Below are 15,467 nucleotides of genomic sequence, written 5' to 3' on the forward strand. Positions count from 1 at the left end.
TCCTTAAGTAAGTTTGCACAGGATTGCTGCCAAAGGCTGGGAGTAAGCCTGAGTGAACTGAGATGGGATTTAGTAAACATGCATACAATTGGGCTATATGCCAGATAAAAGGTGGTGGTGGCATATTCAATGCTAAACTACCCAAAGAGATGCGCGAGAAATCGGAGGGAGATGTATCAACATGTGTTTTTGAGGTAATGGCACAAACATGTCACAGAAATGCAGGTGCTAGGTATATCCTATACTAGCAGTTATTACCAAATATTTCGAGTTAGAAACTGAAAATTAAGCAGGATGGGTTCATTACAATCTTTATTAATTAGTGTATTATGTAGCAATCAATCTTCATCCCATTCCTGGCACTTGCTTTCCTCATATGACCTATGTGTGATGTTTTGAAACATCCGAATCAGTCTTAACTAGCTATATTTGCTATGTTGCAATTTCACTGCAGGACTGGAACCACAAATCTTTCTGCCATTCTCTTTCCAAGCATCTATGTACTTTTCCCAGGACATCCAGCCTTCTGCAGCCTACTGGCACTTGGCTGCCGAGGTACTCGTTGGACAGATCCTTCCCGGTTGCTATGATCCGAAAGAGCTTGGTTTGCAGTTGCTGCAGGAATGGGTCTGGTTCTCCCTGGAGGAAAACAGATGCGAAGTTCAGAGCTTTATTATGCGCAAGATATTAAGTGCTAGAATTATTCAAATGTTAAAAATGGGTCAACATTTTATCTAAGAGATGCAAATTTAATAAGCTTCCAGTATGATAAGCTGCAGTTTGACCAGTATTTAAACAATAACAGTACACTAAGCTGCTCAGTTAAACGTCAGCAAAAGCTGACCTTACACTAAGGGCTTGCTTAATCAATCAACACTTACTCAGGGCTCTTCTCCTAAGCTCCATTTGTCAAAATCATAAATATCCTGGAAGCATAACCAAACCATTGCTTCAGATGACCAATACGTTGGAAACCCCCACATCTAGAGAGTTAAGAACATCCGTAAATTGATAAGATCTACTCTAGTGGTTTTCAGCCTCTTCGGCCCCACCTTTAATACGTTTCTCCTTTTAGAAAACCAGGTTGCCTCTATCTTTCTCCCCTCTTCTGTCCTTTGGTCTGTCTCCCTGATTCAGGAAGGCTTTGCACTGAAGCTTGGAGCCCAAAGACATCTGTTGCTTCAGCAATGGCTGAGTCCAAACTGATAGAAGAGCTGGAGGCACCACCCCTTGCCTGATTCTCAGCCAGGCTCTGCTCTGGGCAAGTACTTGCATGTGTTTCCCCCTCCTCCTGAGTAGACTGTCATGTGACTATCTGGGCACTTTGTCAGTGGACCTGAAGCTCCTGGCTGGCACAGTGTTTCTTCTATTCCTGCAGTCTGTGAGTTATGAGGGGCAGTCTGAGAGCTGGCCAGGAACACAGGTGACTGGCGTGATGTCCTCCAGTTCTGTGGCTGTCATGTTGGGCTGCAAAAACTCCTCCGGGACACTGAGCGGGGGGGGGGGGCCTCTAATGCGGGTTCATGTTCCCCCTGCTTAGCCTTCAAGAAGACCCCAAGTTCCAGATCCAGGCAGGGTTGAACCCAGACATTTTCCTTCTTGATCTTGGTTGGACTCGATGGTCTTATAGGCCCCTTCCAACCCTACTATTCTATGACTTCCTGCATCTGACAAGAGACAAAACCCAGCCAGAACTTCTTCCTGCTTTTTCCTCACTCTTTTCTCCAACTGAGGTCCTCCCTACTCACAACATCTGTGTTCCATTCTTGGAATAAGAGGATTTAGCGATTGTGGGTCTCTGTACTGAGGCAGAAATCAGAAAAAGTTTACATTTTTGGCTGTGCCAGAGCAGCACTAACAGTAGTGCTGCCATTTGCAACAACATGCTACACAAATTTATAACAGAACATGAATTTCTCTAGTGGTGGACAGGGCTTCACTTTCAAAAGTAGTTCTGCTGTCCATATAAAGGGCCATGGCTCAGTGAGATAGAGCACCTGCTTTGCATGCCAAAGGTCCCAGGTTCGATCCCTGGCATCTCCAGGTAGGGCTGGAAAAATTCCTGCCTGAAACCCTGGAGAGCTGCTGCCAGTCAGTGCTGGCAATACTGGGCTAGATGGACTAAGGGTCTGACTCAGTATAAGGCAGCTTCCTGTGAAATACATAGCTCCGCACTTAATTAAGTCTCCATGCTTTAGTCCATTTAAACTGGTAGATCAACCTACTAAAGCTTTAATCACAGATTAAAACTCATCTTCCAACAGCTCTGTCGGGCAGATACACCCTTTTGAATAGATGTGCCAGCTTCTCCTCACTGGGTCCAATTTCATAGGAAAAACATTTCATATAGTTTGCATCAAAGCTAGCAAATATTTTTCATTTTAGGGTGAAAACATAGGAAAGGAAAGGAAAGGTTCCTCCTGTGCAAGCACCGGGTCATTACTGACCCCTAGAGGGACGCCGCTTGCGCTGGTGTTTTCATGGCAGACTATAGCGGGGTGGTTTGCCATTGCCTTCCCCAGTTGTGACTACCTTTCCCCCAGCAAGCTGGGTCCTCATTTTACCGACCTCGGAAGGATGGAAGGCTGAGTCGACCTGAGCCGGCTACCCGAGACCCGGCTTCCGCTGGGATCAAACTCAGATCGTGGGGGGAGTTTCAGTTGCAATACTGCCTGCAATAGGGCATATTCTATATTCCAGATTCCCATATTAAGAATTAGAATTAAAGAATATATTAAAGATGGTCTTTTTTTGTAGCAGTGACTGTGAAATTCTAATCTCTTTTCTCTATCATATTTAATGAAGAGGTACTCAAAGCAACTTAACCAACATTATATTCTCAAATGAGACCCACAGAGGTTGAGAGTATGCAAATATATTTTAATTATTCCATTAATTGATTAAAAACCAGCCTAGCACTACTGAGCGCAACCCTGAAAATGCTGACTGTCTAGACATAGACTGGGTTCGCATGACATGCCAACCCACCGTGGGTTGTTGTCTGGAACACCCCACAGTGGGTTAGCTTGTCATCCAGATGCCTTCTGCAGGGTGGGTTGTTTTTTGGAAAGAACCCACCCTGGTAATCCATGGGCTGTTGTTGGGGCTGTTTTACCCATGATGGATTAGTGTGTCACCCACGGTGATAAAGGTCAGCAAGCTGCTTGGCAGGAGCAGCAGAAACCCCGAGCAATCCTGACTGAGCCAAGTGCAGCGTGCCGTTCCCCTTGCAAGTAGCAGCCCCTCCAACTGATCAAGCGGCCCTTTGGAGGGGCTGTCATTGTCCCCCTTCATCCCGCTAATCCACCCATCCCCACTCCAATTGCGAATCCGATTGCGGTTGAAGCCCTTTAAAATATATATGATTTTCTCCTTTTGCTACAAAAACGGGGCTGGGAATGTTTTTCTCGCATTTCCCCAGCCCCATGGAATGTGCACAAATGCCCCATTTTAAAAAAAGTATTTTTATTCACATTTTCGGCGTTGTGCAACTCCAGCGGTGAGAAATACAGGGTGTTTCAAAATGATGGACCCAATTTCAAAGCAGTATATTTCACGATGGCAACATGTTACAATTACACCAAAAGTTACAAACGGTTTAGTGAGTTATCAAGTTTTACTAACCATTTTATAAATGCTCTATGTGCCCTCCGTGTTCTCGGCTGGCACAACAAGTGGACTTGCGTGGGCTACGCTAAAAATTCTCTTGAATTCTTCTCACGTTTTCCTCTGAAGTGCGTGGTCGCCCTGTGCTCTTCCCCTTACATAAACAGCCTGTTTCCTCAAATTGTGGGTACCAACAACGAATGCTCTTTGGCATTGGCGGATCAATGTCAAAAGGCCGTTGAAACGCACACTGCACCGCAACTGCGGATTCAGTCTTGCTGAACTGCAGAATGCAAGACGCCTTGTGTTGCAGAGTCGCCATCTTGCGAATGACTGAGGCTAGGGCTGTTTGTGCGCTGAAAGAGGCATCTAGCGGCAATCATTTGAAACTCTATGCCCCACCCTTTCAAGAGGTAAGAGTTTCATTCATGGGCAGTTTGTGGTTGCAGAGATATAGCAATTTCAAATCGGGTCCATCTTTTTGTAACGCCCTGTATACAAGGCTGCCTTGCCTGGCCCCTTGGATGTTTGAGCTGTCGAACATATAAGGTAGCAGGCAAGACTAGAATGTACAGATCTGACAGCCTTTCACAGCTGACAGGTGGGGGAATGGGGTGTAGGTGACCCCTTTAGCAAGGGGATCCCCAGAGTTCAAAGGGTTGCCCTGAACCTTGGAGGTACCCTGCCAAGAATCCCCACTTGCCCAAGTCCCCAGCAACTGCTTTTCAGGGTGCCCCAAAATTTTCCCAGCCCCATTTTTTTGTGCAAAAATTGGAGGGAGTGGGGGGAAGAGCTCTGACCATGATCAGGATGGTGATCAGAGCAGGGATGGGAGATCTGGTGGCAGGCAAGACGGGTTCTGCTACCAAGTCCTCTGAGGTGCTGGGTGGAGCTGGCTGGAGGACCGAGGGGGAAGGAAGGGGGAAACAACCCATGACAATCATGCACTGTGGGTTGTTTGCAAAACAATCTTGAGTGCATAGCTCGTCACCCATGATGGGTTGCTGTGTTGTGTGAATGCGCCCACAGTGTCTTATGCTGCCAAGGCACCTCCTGTCAGTGTTGTCTGCAGTGGGGTCGTTATCATCAGTAAGAGAAGAGAAGAAGGTAGGAGCTAATACCAAGTCTTCCCACATCAATTCTGGCTTCCAGGTTTGGAGGTAAGGATAGGGCAGAGGTAGGACATCTTTGACACCACCCCCTTCACAACTGGAAGCTTGACCTTACTTGATCATTTCTGTTCTGTCACACTTCAGGTGTGATGGAAGCACTTCATCTTGGGTTTGGAATTTCTATTCTATTGTGCCATTTGGTAAATTTGCTAAAATCCTTCCTAGCATTGTGCATTACCTGGGAATGCCAATCTGAATGTCACAGTAGGAACCTATCTTTCTCAGGCTTCACTGTTTATAAGGAAGTCCTTCCACATCTTCTCCAGGTCTCTCTCCTGTTCAGTCCTTTCAGACTTTAGCCTCTCTACATGACCTTCCACCACAGAAACCACTCAGTTCTTTCCTGAGTCCCAGGCTTCCCATCATTGTTCTCTCCTGCACATGCATGAAACTGCCAGCTACCTGACCAAACTGGATGAACTGGGAGCTGTAGGAAGCTGAAGAGGCAAATACAGTGTTTTCCTCAAACCTAATCATTATAGCGCTATTTAAATCATATTCTTCACTTAAACTGTGGGGTGGGCTAGTCCACATCTGATCAGCCTCCACAGAGGGCATTCCCTGTCTCATGTAGCTGCCGCTTGGAGAGGCTGCTGTGTTTCCTTCTGGTATTCAGGTCCAACTGCCATGTTTCCTTGAGCACAGAGAGTATTGCAGGAACAAATGGCAGCTACTGCAAGCAGCAGTTAAACTGCTGAGGGCACAACAAGCAAACAAGAAGAGACAGAAGCAGAGGAAGGATTATCTTTTGTGTATATACAATGGCAACCTGAAGGGGACAAGCTAGTATCTTGGTAATTTATGTTTGAAAAAATATGATGCAGTCAACTTTAAACTGACACACTCCCACATAATCTCTCCTGTAGGACTTCTCCAAACATGTCAAGAACATTCAGTTCAGGTATCTCAATGGATTGAATTTTTTGGCCCAAATGTTAGAATTCTAAGGTTCTCAACACATAGTATCTTGATACAAACAGATAATCTAGGATCAACATTTTGATGGTTGAAAAGGAAATTATTGTAGTATAAAGTTACCCAAACTCAGTACAAACATTTCAGAAAAATAACTCAGCCAGAAGTTTCCAGAAAGCACAGAATGTACAACAGCACTTTACGGACTAATGTACCGGGTGAAGTGGGCTTTTTCATCAGAACCTTCAAATGCATTAGGACACTTCCAGATGGAGGGGCTTGCAATGCTAGGTACTGTGCTTGATCCCAAACAAAGCAATGAGATCAGCATGGGGGGTACATTCCAAGCTAGCAACAGGAGTGCTAAATCCCTGCATGCCATTTTCTTTTTGGCATGACAGTCCTAGTATCAAAGGTGCCAGAGCATTTTGCCTTTTTGTTGCTACACTCTTAACATACAATTCCTTCAAAAATCACAGGGAACTTTTAGTCCCACAGCTTGCAGTCCTGCCAAGGTAATATATTTAGATATGCACTAAAGAAAATATACCGGGTCCCAGTCCCTCAATTCAGCTGTACTACCCCAAGTCAGTAGCATTAAATGCTTCCTTTCTTAAACACACACACTGCATGTTGTTAGAACTGGAGTGAGGAGTGTCTGCATAATGTTCAGCTTTTACAAGTTTAAAATTAAAATACTAAGCACATTTACTTGGAAGCAAATTCTGCTGAAATTGATAGTACTCACTGCCAAATAAACATGTTTAGGATCTTGGAGGCAAGTGAACCACTGTTTAAAGGGGATTCTTTGTTATCACAGAAGACTGCACTAAAACCCAGTAGGTAACTAACAAACACAACCTGCAAAAGGAGAGAACAGGCAGCAAGAAAACTGGAAAGAGCCAGGGGGACCTTGAGAGAGAGGCGAGCAAGCTGCAGCAGGACTGTGGACCACAGCCTTAGGGACTCTTATTCGTGGCGGTCGAAGGACAGAGGAAAATGAGAGTGGTGCAGGGATTTTACTGGTCTTGGCAGAGACAATTGGGGGCTCTAATTCAAAGAGAGACATAGAAACAAATTAGAAAGACCACATGGTGATTTACACAGAAAAAAACTTGTGAATGCTCAAATATCTCAACAAATGCTTATAGTCAGATAATTTGAATGCTATTACATAAGGTACCATCACGGTTACTTTCTCTCCCCCTATACAATTCATACTCAATGGGAAAACTCTAGACTCAGGTACTTGAATTAGGATATTGAGTTCTAATTAGGCTGAAGGGTTAAGGAGAAAATGGAAGCTATATAAAGGAGTTTACCAAGTCTATTCTGATTTCCTGAGCTTTTCTTGCAATTCCACATGTAATACATATGACTTTAATTTTTGTAAATATATACATGTTATATATGGGTTTCTATGAAATACCTTTAATAGATCTTAAACAACAGTAGCATAATCAATACATTGAATAGTATTTGTCCTATCCTACCTGAAAAGAGGCACATGGGTGGGAGAGAAGAGAAAACTCTGCTCACAGTGCAGAGCAAAGGAAAAATCTGGCTCCATTGTTGCGGCAACCTTAGTTGTAGCTTGGTCCACACTGACACACTACCCAGGGTAGGGTAGGCATGGTGGCAGGAACAGCCCTTTGGATTACCTCATGCAGTAGTGTGGGTGCATGATACTACAGCCATTGCCCCCTGCTGGGGGAAATGCCTTTGCCAGATTTCCTCCAGTTCCTACTCACTATAGCCCCAGAGCATTTAGTTATTAAACAGAAGAAAGCTTATCCAAAATGTTGCACAAAACAACACACTGGAGTGCTGTAAAATTCTGAGCCTCTCTGGAAGAGTGAATAACTACACTGCCTTTTCTTTGACTAAGTGCTATGAGTAAAGACTAACACACAAGGCCTTAAAATCATTATAATATAATATGAAGGTAAGGATAGCTTTCTCCCCCAGCTAAGGACTTGCTTGAACCTTTTTATGCTATTCCCCATATAACATCAAGACCAGCTGATGTACACCTGATGCTTCATACCAATTCTACCTCTGCACAGAATCATTCACAGCCTATGCTATACCCAAGAACAGTTTAGGGCACAATCCTATGGGTTGCACCCTTGCAAGATGGAAGCCTCTGAACTCAGAGGTTTCTGTGTATTGAATGCCCTGCCGGGCTGAAGCCAGCAGGGCAGGAGGAGTGGCAGAGGAAATCACTGGGTTTTTCACCAGATCGACTTTTTTGCCCGGCTAGCAATGGTGCTCCAGACAAGGGAGGGAAGGAGACTGGAAGAGGCTCAGGATAACTCTTATCCTGGCCTCTCCAGTCTCCTCCCCTCCCCCTGTAAAGCCCCCTTTCCCCCTTCTCCAAGGTCAGTTTTCCAACCTTGTAGGTAGGTGGCATGGTTCTTTCTGTGCTGGTTGTGAGGGGGAGGGGAGTCAGAGCTCTAATTCCCAGCTCTGAGGATGGAGCACTGTGCCAGTCTTGGAGGGGGGAATCCCTACTATCCTATGGCCCCTCAGACAATGTCTAGGGGCCACAGGATTGCTCCCTTACTGAATTATTCAACTTCAGTATCTGTCAGTGCTAATCAGGAACCACCTCTTAATAATGCAAAGGCCATACGTCACCTAAGGCAAGGCTAGCAATTCAGCAGCACCTTCTGTCAGAAAAAATTTGACAAAATCATATGGTCATATAAAATAATGGGTCATACATTCCTATTTAACATCAGTGACAAAGGGCGGACCTATATGGGCCAAGATTGCATACATCCAAAAAACCCAATGTGAAACTAGTGATCTCATGACAAAAATACATAACTTGCCAATTAAAGAGGATTGGAAAGTAACCAATGTTGTAATATTTCCATCTCTTTCCCCATACCTTTTGCTTTGTGTGTTACATCGTTTAGACTTTAGACTGTAAACCTGAGGGCAGGGAGTGTCTTACTGCTGCTATTTACAGGTCACCCATGAAGGCTTTTTGGCTAAAGAGCCAAGTAAAAATAGTTTAAATAACAATTTTTAAAAAGAGATCTGGGGGATGGGGGCAGAAAATTACAGGTCATTTAGCCTAATTTTTGACCATGTAAATTGGTGGAAAGCATTATTAAAGAAACACATGGCTTACTGCGGAAGAATTAGCATGGCTTCTGCAAAGGGAAGTCCTACCTTGCCAGGCTTTCAGAATTTTTTCAAAGTATCACCCTCAAAGATTGAGAGAGTAGAAAGTGGAAGACATGATATTCTTGGGAGTTCCAAAAAGCTTGGAAGTCTCCTATCAAAATGGAAAAGTTCTCAGTACCTGGCTAAAGAAAAGGAAAGAGAGGGTAGGAATAACCTTGACAGTATTCACAATGAAGTATTCACAAGCAATGGAGTCCCTAAGGATCAGTATTAAGATGGATGGTATGTTATGTCTTCATAAATTATTTCCAGGGGGCAGCTGTGTTACTCTGGTGCAGCAAAAACAGAGTATTGTGGCAACTTAAGAGAGTGTCTGAGGAGCCACAGGATACCGAATATTTCCCCCTTCTGCCTCAGGCCACAGACAGAGTTGGGACCTCAGTAGCAGGGGGATCCGAACAAGGATTCTTCCCCACCCCTCAGCCACAGCAGGAAGTATTGGAGTTGTGGTGCATATCTCAATGGAGTTGCTGACCCAGTGTGTAGCAGCTGAAAAGGCAAATTCCATGCTAGGATTAGGAAAGGGACTGAAAACAAAACTGCCAGTATCATAATGTATTACATAATCTATTGTGCAGCCACAATGGAAATACCATTAATTGCCCTGGTTACCCATTCCAAAAAGGATATTGTAGAGCTACAAAAGATGTAGCAGAGGAGAACCAAGATGACCAAGTTGGAACATAATCCCTATGGAAGAAAGACCAAGGTATTTTTAGTTTAGGAAATGAAGATGATTGGATGGGGAGGAAAACATGATGGAAATTTATAAAAATTATGAGTGCTGTGGAGAAAGTGAAAAAAGGGAGAATATTTGGCTATTGGATGGTATAGAAATGTAATAAATAAATATTCTCTCTCTTTCTCTCACATATAATACTAGAACTCAAGGACATCCAATTAAATTGTTTGGCAATAGACTCTAGACAGATAAAAGTGAAGTACTTCTTCACACAATATGTAATTAGTTAATGGCCTTGCCATAAAATGTGGTGATGGCCACTTGCTTCAAAGCCTCTCAAAGATAATTAGACAAATTCCTGGAGGACGAGTCCATCCGTGACTCTTGGTCACTTCCAACAGGATTCCAGCTCCATGATGACAGCTAAAGGGCATAGCCAGATAGGGCAGCATGCCACAGAATACCAGTTGCTGGTGCTGCCTGTAGGGAACAGTTTAGAATGGAGAAGCAGCTAAGAATCCCTGCCGGACATTTTTGTTTTGCAGCTGTGCTCTCCCCGCACCTTGTGGGGCTCCATAAACATTTTTAGGGTAAACACAGCTGTAGTGCGCAGAGAGTGTTTTTGGCAGGGGGATATGGGAGACTAAGCACCCCTCTCACAGTCGCTCCTCTATTCCAAGCTTCCTCCTCCCCGCAAGAGAAATGGTTTCTTTGTTATGTGCATGTGTGTGCAACATGTAGTTCTGCCCTTAATTCAGAGGTTCCCCACTTCAAGGAGGAACCAACGTTAGATTGCAGCAGCAGCCGCTCCTCTCCAAAACAGCAGCCCTCTTCTCCATAATCAGAAAACAAATGACGACTCTACAAGAACGGCATCTCAGGCCCTTTTAGACCCTGCAATGTTCGTTTCTGACCTGGGAAAAATGAGGACTGTGGGATTATGGGAGTAAGTGAACAGTATGATAAAGCAGCAGAATCCAGGCAAATTTTAGCACAGCGAGCTTAATAGAATAAATACCAGATATCAGAGAAAAAAGCAAGCAAGCCCAAACTAGAATAAATTCAGCAATACATACATACATACGGGATCTCACTATTTGCTCAGATGGATGCTATCCAGCCAAGTGATTTTGTGTTGCAGCTTATATGAGTAAGTACCAAAAGAAACAACAGGCAAGGCCAATGCATAAATGCTCACAAGTTCCAACCGAGGAGAGGCACTAAGAAGGAAACACAAGCCTGGTTCAGAACTGCTGAGAGTTCTGATTTACTGTGTATGAGGCAGTGTGCTGGTACACACTTATTGCTCCTGCATGGCTCCTCCTGGCAGCAGGAGCAAGTAAACTGACCAGGGAACCTCCATTCATGGTTTGTTAACTGCTATATCCAATCTGAGATCTTTGGTTTGTTGCTCTCCTAACACGCCGGAATCATAAGCCAGGGCTTTGTCCTGGTTTATGATTCAGGCTTGTTTGAAAAGCCAGAGATCCCAGCCTGGATATAATGGTAAACAAACTATGGACAGAGGTTCCCTGGTTTGTTTAGCCAGTTCTGCCAGCAGGAGAAGCCAAGTGGGAGCAATTGAGCAGCATGCACCTGCACACTTGCTCATTCACAAGCCAGTTTTCTCAGCAAATTTTGGTTTAGCATGATGTGCGATGGTGGCCACAAAGTACAATCTGTTGTGCTAGAGTTTTGCCCATCCCCTTCTGCTGCTCCTGCCTTCGTATCTTCTGCCATGCATTCCTCATAGCTGAACATCTCCCCCATAGACTCCACAGTTTCTCCCACCGACACTTGCTTTCTGCACTGTCCTCTGCTAACCTAAGCCCAATCTCCCTAGCCCTCTGACCCCCACTTTATCAAGCCTTCTTACTGCCTTTCTCCTGAATGAGACTATAAGCCAGAAATGATGTCATTCTTAGGTTACATGCATTCTTAGGTTATATGCAACGCCAAGCAGAAACACTGTCTTAATTGCTGTGAAGAAGCCTTGGCTAAGAACAAGTGGTGCTATTACATAAGTTGCCCATCAAATATGTTCCTTTCTACTCACACCCATGTTGATTAGAAGCAATAATTTTGAACTGAGACAACCACAATACTTGGTTAGGGTATGGTCCTGAATGGAGACACAGAGAAAACTGCAGAAAAACAGTGAATAAGGGAAACACATTTCTGCCTGCTCCAATAATTTATTTCCAGATTTTTCACATGCTGCCCTGAGGCACACTCATAAAGTGCAATCTAGAATATATTATCAGAAGAACTCATTTCCCAAGAAGCCTAGTTAGGCCTAAACTGAAAGCAGCACAAAGCTGTACAACTGCATTATCCCTACCACTGCGTTTTATTGAAAGCTTTCTAACTTAGAGACAGCTCGGTGGTAAAGTGCCTGGTTTGCCTGCAGAAGATCCCTGGTCCGATCCGGGGCATCTCCAGGTAGGAAAGGCTCCTGCCTGAAATCCTGGAGAGCCACTGCCAGTCATCTGGGGCAGGCAACGTGGGGCCCATGGGCACCAGTGTGCCCTCGGACACCTTTTTTGGTGCCCACCCCCTCCTACTTTTTTAAATAAATAAAGTTAATACATTTTCTTACTGGCAGCTGGGATCACTTTAAAGCAAAGTGAGGGCCTCCAGCCGCTGTGATCTTCATTTCTCACGACTGCTTCTGAGCACACATGGGGCTCCAAGACAAATGAAGATGGCGAGTGGCTGCAGGCCGATAACTCATAGCTGCCAAGAAAAGCAAAAACAAAAAGGGCCTCCTGTCACTTCTGTCTGGGCTGCTGTGGCGGGGACTAAAGAGGGCAGCAGGGGAGAGCAGAGCTCCAAGTAGGAAGTTGGTAAGCTGGCTGGAGGTCAGAGAAGCCATCAGAAGCCAGCTGGGGCTGGGGGAGCCAGCTGGGAGCAACTCAGGGGGTTGGGGAGGGTTGTGGGCTTGTATGTCAGAACAGATGGGGGCTGCATGTGTGTGAGAAAATGAGGAGAAAGCGTTTGGGGTTGGGGAGGGATCCTGAAAAAGAGCATAGTATCTCATGTCCTTGTAGTAAGAAGGGAGGACCATGTGCTCATGCATGTATATATGCATGCACAATGGATACATGGGATGATTATGTGTGTGAATGAAGGGAGAATGGATAGATGTGAGTGAGTGAGAGTCAGTATATGGGTGATGAGGTGGGGTGAGAGAGAAAGAGAGGTCAGAGAAGGTAGTGATAAAGAGATAGGGAGAATGAGTTTGCTGACAGGAAGGGGAAGAAAAAAAAAAAGCCTTCCATTGGTGCTGAAAACCATGAGTTCAAAGGAGTGCGTTGGGGCTCAGACCCCTGGCCAGGACAGTTACTCAGATGGCTGAATGTACCCACAGCTCCAAAATGGTTGCCTACTCCTGGTGCAGATGATACTGGGCTAGATGGATCAATGGTTTAATTCAGTATAAGGCACCTCCCCATGTTCCTAGTGATACAATACCTATTAGACAAGGTGTCATTTACAGCTTGGAAACAGGAAGTCAGAATGCAATAAACAGAGTGTGAGATGTATTCTTTTAAAACTACAGATTTGGATGGATGACTGCCTGGAGAGAAAATGGTACAGTAGCTCTACCCTATGTGCTGCACATCCCCTTCACCCAAGATACAAGAACTGTGGAAAACCATCAAAACATAAGCGAGACACTCTGTAGATGCACCGGGGTACTATTATCATTGCTACTGGTCCCCCCGGCTCAAATTAAGCCCTGACCAGCAACAGGCTTTAATAAGCTAATCTTTCTCTGTTGGATGGGGCACCACTGACCTCGTGCTGGCTCTGGAGCAACCTCAGCACCAGCAAGTCTTTGCCCAGCACACATGGAGCGTAGCATCTGGAAGACTGCCAAAGGTGCCACATTCATACGCAGAAGGTCCAACAGGATCCTAGGAGGGAACACAGACTTTAAGGAGTGCAATACTGACAGTTCCACTGTCAAGAAATGGGACTTCCTGGTTACTTTCAGGGCATTGTTTTTGCCTGTTAGGCAAAAGTTACAGCAGCCTGTAAGAAACAATGAAGGAACTCCAAACTTTATTTTAGATGTGAATAAGAAGCCATGTGGTCACACACACACCCCACACTACAAAAAGCTAGAAAAGTAGAAGACTCCTGTTCATGCTTTTAAAGTGATGCTTTATTTCATGTGAAAATGTGAATGCTTTAAGTCTTTAAACATTTTTGAAAAATTATGCTGCAAATGCAAATGAGCATCTAGGTATTGCAGGTGGGGGCTGAGAGGGAGAGTAGCTTGCCACAGCCCTGTGATCCTCGCATGGCGTGTGTGTCGGTCCATAGGGGCTTATGATAATCTGTAATGTTGTCCATGGTCAACACTGCAGGTTGGAGGAGGGGCGACAGGTGACATGAGGTGCACAGAATGAGTGGCTTACACAACAACCCTCCAATGCACCCCAATGTTATTATTTATTGTACTTATGATTACATTTTTATCTAATTTTTTGTCCTCTTGCAAAGAACCCAGGGTGGTTTACATGGCCCTCCTCCTCGCTGTATCCTCACAGCAACCCTGTGAGGTAGGTTGGGCTGAGAGTCTGTGACTGGCCTAAAGTCACCCAGTGAGCTTCCTGGCCGAGTGGGGACTAGAACGGGGGTCACCCCAGCTCCAGCCCAACACGCCAATCTTGACACCGCACTGGCTTATTATCGACTTCTCTCGAGGGAGGGAGGGGTAGGTAACGCCAGGCGCCAGATCCGGGCGGCCTGAATCCCACCAGCTGCCCCGTGGGGGAAGCACCTCAGGAGCCGGCTTCGGCGCTGTGCTTCGCTTCCGCGCCAAAGGCGCCGCTCTCAACGCCCGCTTGGAGAGCCGCGGCCGGGCCGCAGGCCGCCGACCTGCTAAGCGAGGGGCGCCGGGAGCCTCGAGCGCGCCGCTTCGGGCGGTCGAGAGCGCCGAAAAGGCGGCCGCCGCGGTCGCGCGCGGCCCGCTCGCTCTCGCCAGGGCGGCTGTGGATCCCGGCGCGAAGCCCCACGCAGCAGGCGCCTCAGGCTGCGGCCCGCCCCGCCACGGGGCGCCCAGATCACGCAGGAAACCTCGGATCGCGACCCGGGCACAGGCGGAGCATCACGACGGCAACAGGACCCGCCTCTCAACGACCCCTTCCCCCAACAGCCACTCACTTGAACACTTCCGGGTCGAGGCCGCTGCCCGCAGCCTGCGCGAGCTCAAACAGTTCCGCCTCTTCCGCCGTAAGGAGTTTCCGCCGAGCGCGAGACCCCCTGGCCGCGGCCCCCTTTCCTAGCCCCGCCGCATCCAACCCTGGGCCCGACATCGCCCCCCGCGCCGCTCGCAGCCGTTAGATCAACGGCGTCGGTACGGTGCTCATCTTCCTTCCCTTCGTTCTGTTTCACAGCCGCGGGGTGTCTTGGGACCTGCTGTTTCTGACTTCCTTCCTTCCCGTGCGGAGATTTGGGAATTGTAGTTCTTTGAAGGGCCCATAGACTTAAAGTGTAGACTGCCTACCTATTGTCTGTTCCGGGACTCGCTTTTTTCCAGGCCATTTTTTTTGTCCGCTCCGGAGCAAGTGCGACCGGGTGAGCCAGCGGGATGCGCAGTGCCCCGCGCCCTCCACCCCCCGCCCCGCCCGCCCCGCCCTCCACGGCCACTCGGCCTTCCACGGCCACGGAGCGCAGCGCTCCGCCGTCGCCGGGCGCGAGGGGGCGCCGCCGCGGTGTCCGCCGCTGGTATTTCCGTCCGCCTTGGCTTGGGCGCCCGCGCCGGAGCTGGCGGGGGGCTCGCTCCGGCGCGGCGGCGCGGCGCTTTCGGCTGCAGAAGGAGCGGCACGCGGAGAATCCGGGTCGCCGTTGGCATATGAGGTGGGGATCGCCGAGGCTTGCGC

The 15,467-nt window shown here is 46.9% G+C and overlaps 2 protein-coding genes across 3 annotated transcripts in view; one reads left to right on the forward strand and one right to left on the reverse strand.

Annotated features, from left to right (window-relative positions):
- Nucleotides 1-287: 287 nt before the first annotated feature.
- Nucleotides 288-14,972, reverse strand: LOC146347640 (mitotic-spindle organizing protein 2A-like). Of its 2 annotated transcripts, none has more exons than XM_084851004.1 (4): nt 14,749-14,972; nt 13,375-13,493; nt 6,606-6,743; nt 288-639 (listed from the first exon to the last, which is right to left on the reverse strand). In XM_084851004.1, the coding sequence occupies exons 1-4, from the start codon at nt 14,898-14,900 to the stop codon at nt 497-499; spliced, it is 552 nt and encodes a 183-aa protein (XP_084707130.1). In that variant the 5' UTR covers nt 14,901-14,972; the 3' UTR covers nt 288-496. The 2 variants fall into 2 exon arrangements, with proteins under 2 accessions (XP_084707130.1, XP_084707128.1); XM_084851002.1 differs by having other exon boundaries at nt 295-639; nt 6,555-6,743.
- Nucleotides 14,973-15,132: 160 nt separating this feature from the next.
- LOC146347641 (uncharacterized) overlaps nt 15,133-15,467 on the forward strand; it is a gene marked incomplete at its 5' end in the record, with an annotated part of 39,218 nt that continues 38,883 nt past the window's right edge. Inside the window, one exon of the mRNA XM_084851600.1 lies at nt 15,133-15,444. Within this exon, the coding sequence (XP_084707726.1) occupies nt 15,133-15,444 (312 nt within the window). The remainder of the gene's footprint in view (nt 15,445-15,467) is intronic.

Source organism: Heloderma suspectum, chromosome 4, assembly GCF_057233095.1.
Source record: "Heloderma suspectum isolate Gila_16-S chromosome 4, 16-S_ref, whole genome shotgun sequence".
NCBI classification, from domain to species: domain Eukaryota; kingdom Metazoa; phylum Chordata; class Lepidosauria; order Squamata; family Helodermatidae; genus Heloderma; species Heloderma suspectum.

What these genes read in the sequence shown, in the direction of transcription:
- LOC146347640 (XM_084851002.1), bottom strand. Translation starts at nt 14,900, where the DNA reads ATGTCGGGCCCAGGGTTGGATGCGGCGGGGCTAGGAAAGGGGGCCGCG. An exon ending in TGCTCCAGAGCCAGCACGAG is followed by an intron (nt 6,744 to 13,374) that starts GTCAGTGGTGCC and finishes TCTTTGAATTAG; the next exon opens with AGCCCCCAATTGTCTCTGCC. An exon ending in CCTGTTCTCTCCTTTTGCAG is followed by an intron (nt 640 to 6,554) that starts GTTGTGTTTGTT and finishes GTTTTCCTCCAG; the next exon opens with GGAGAACCAGACCCATTCCT.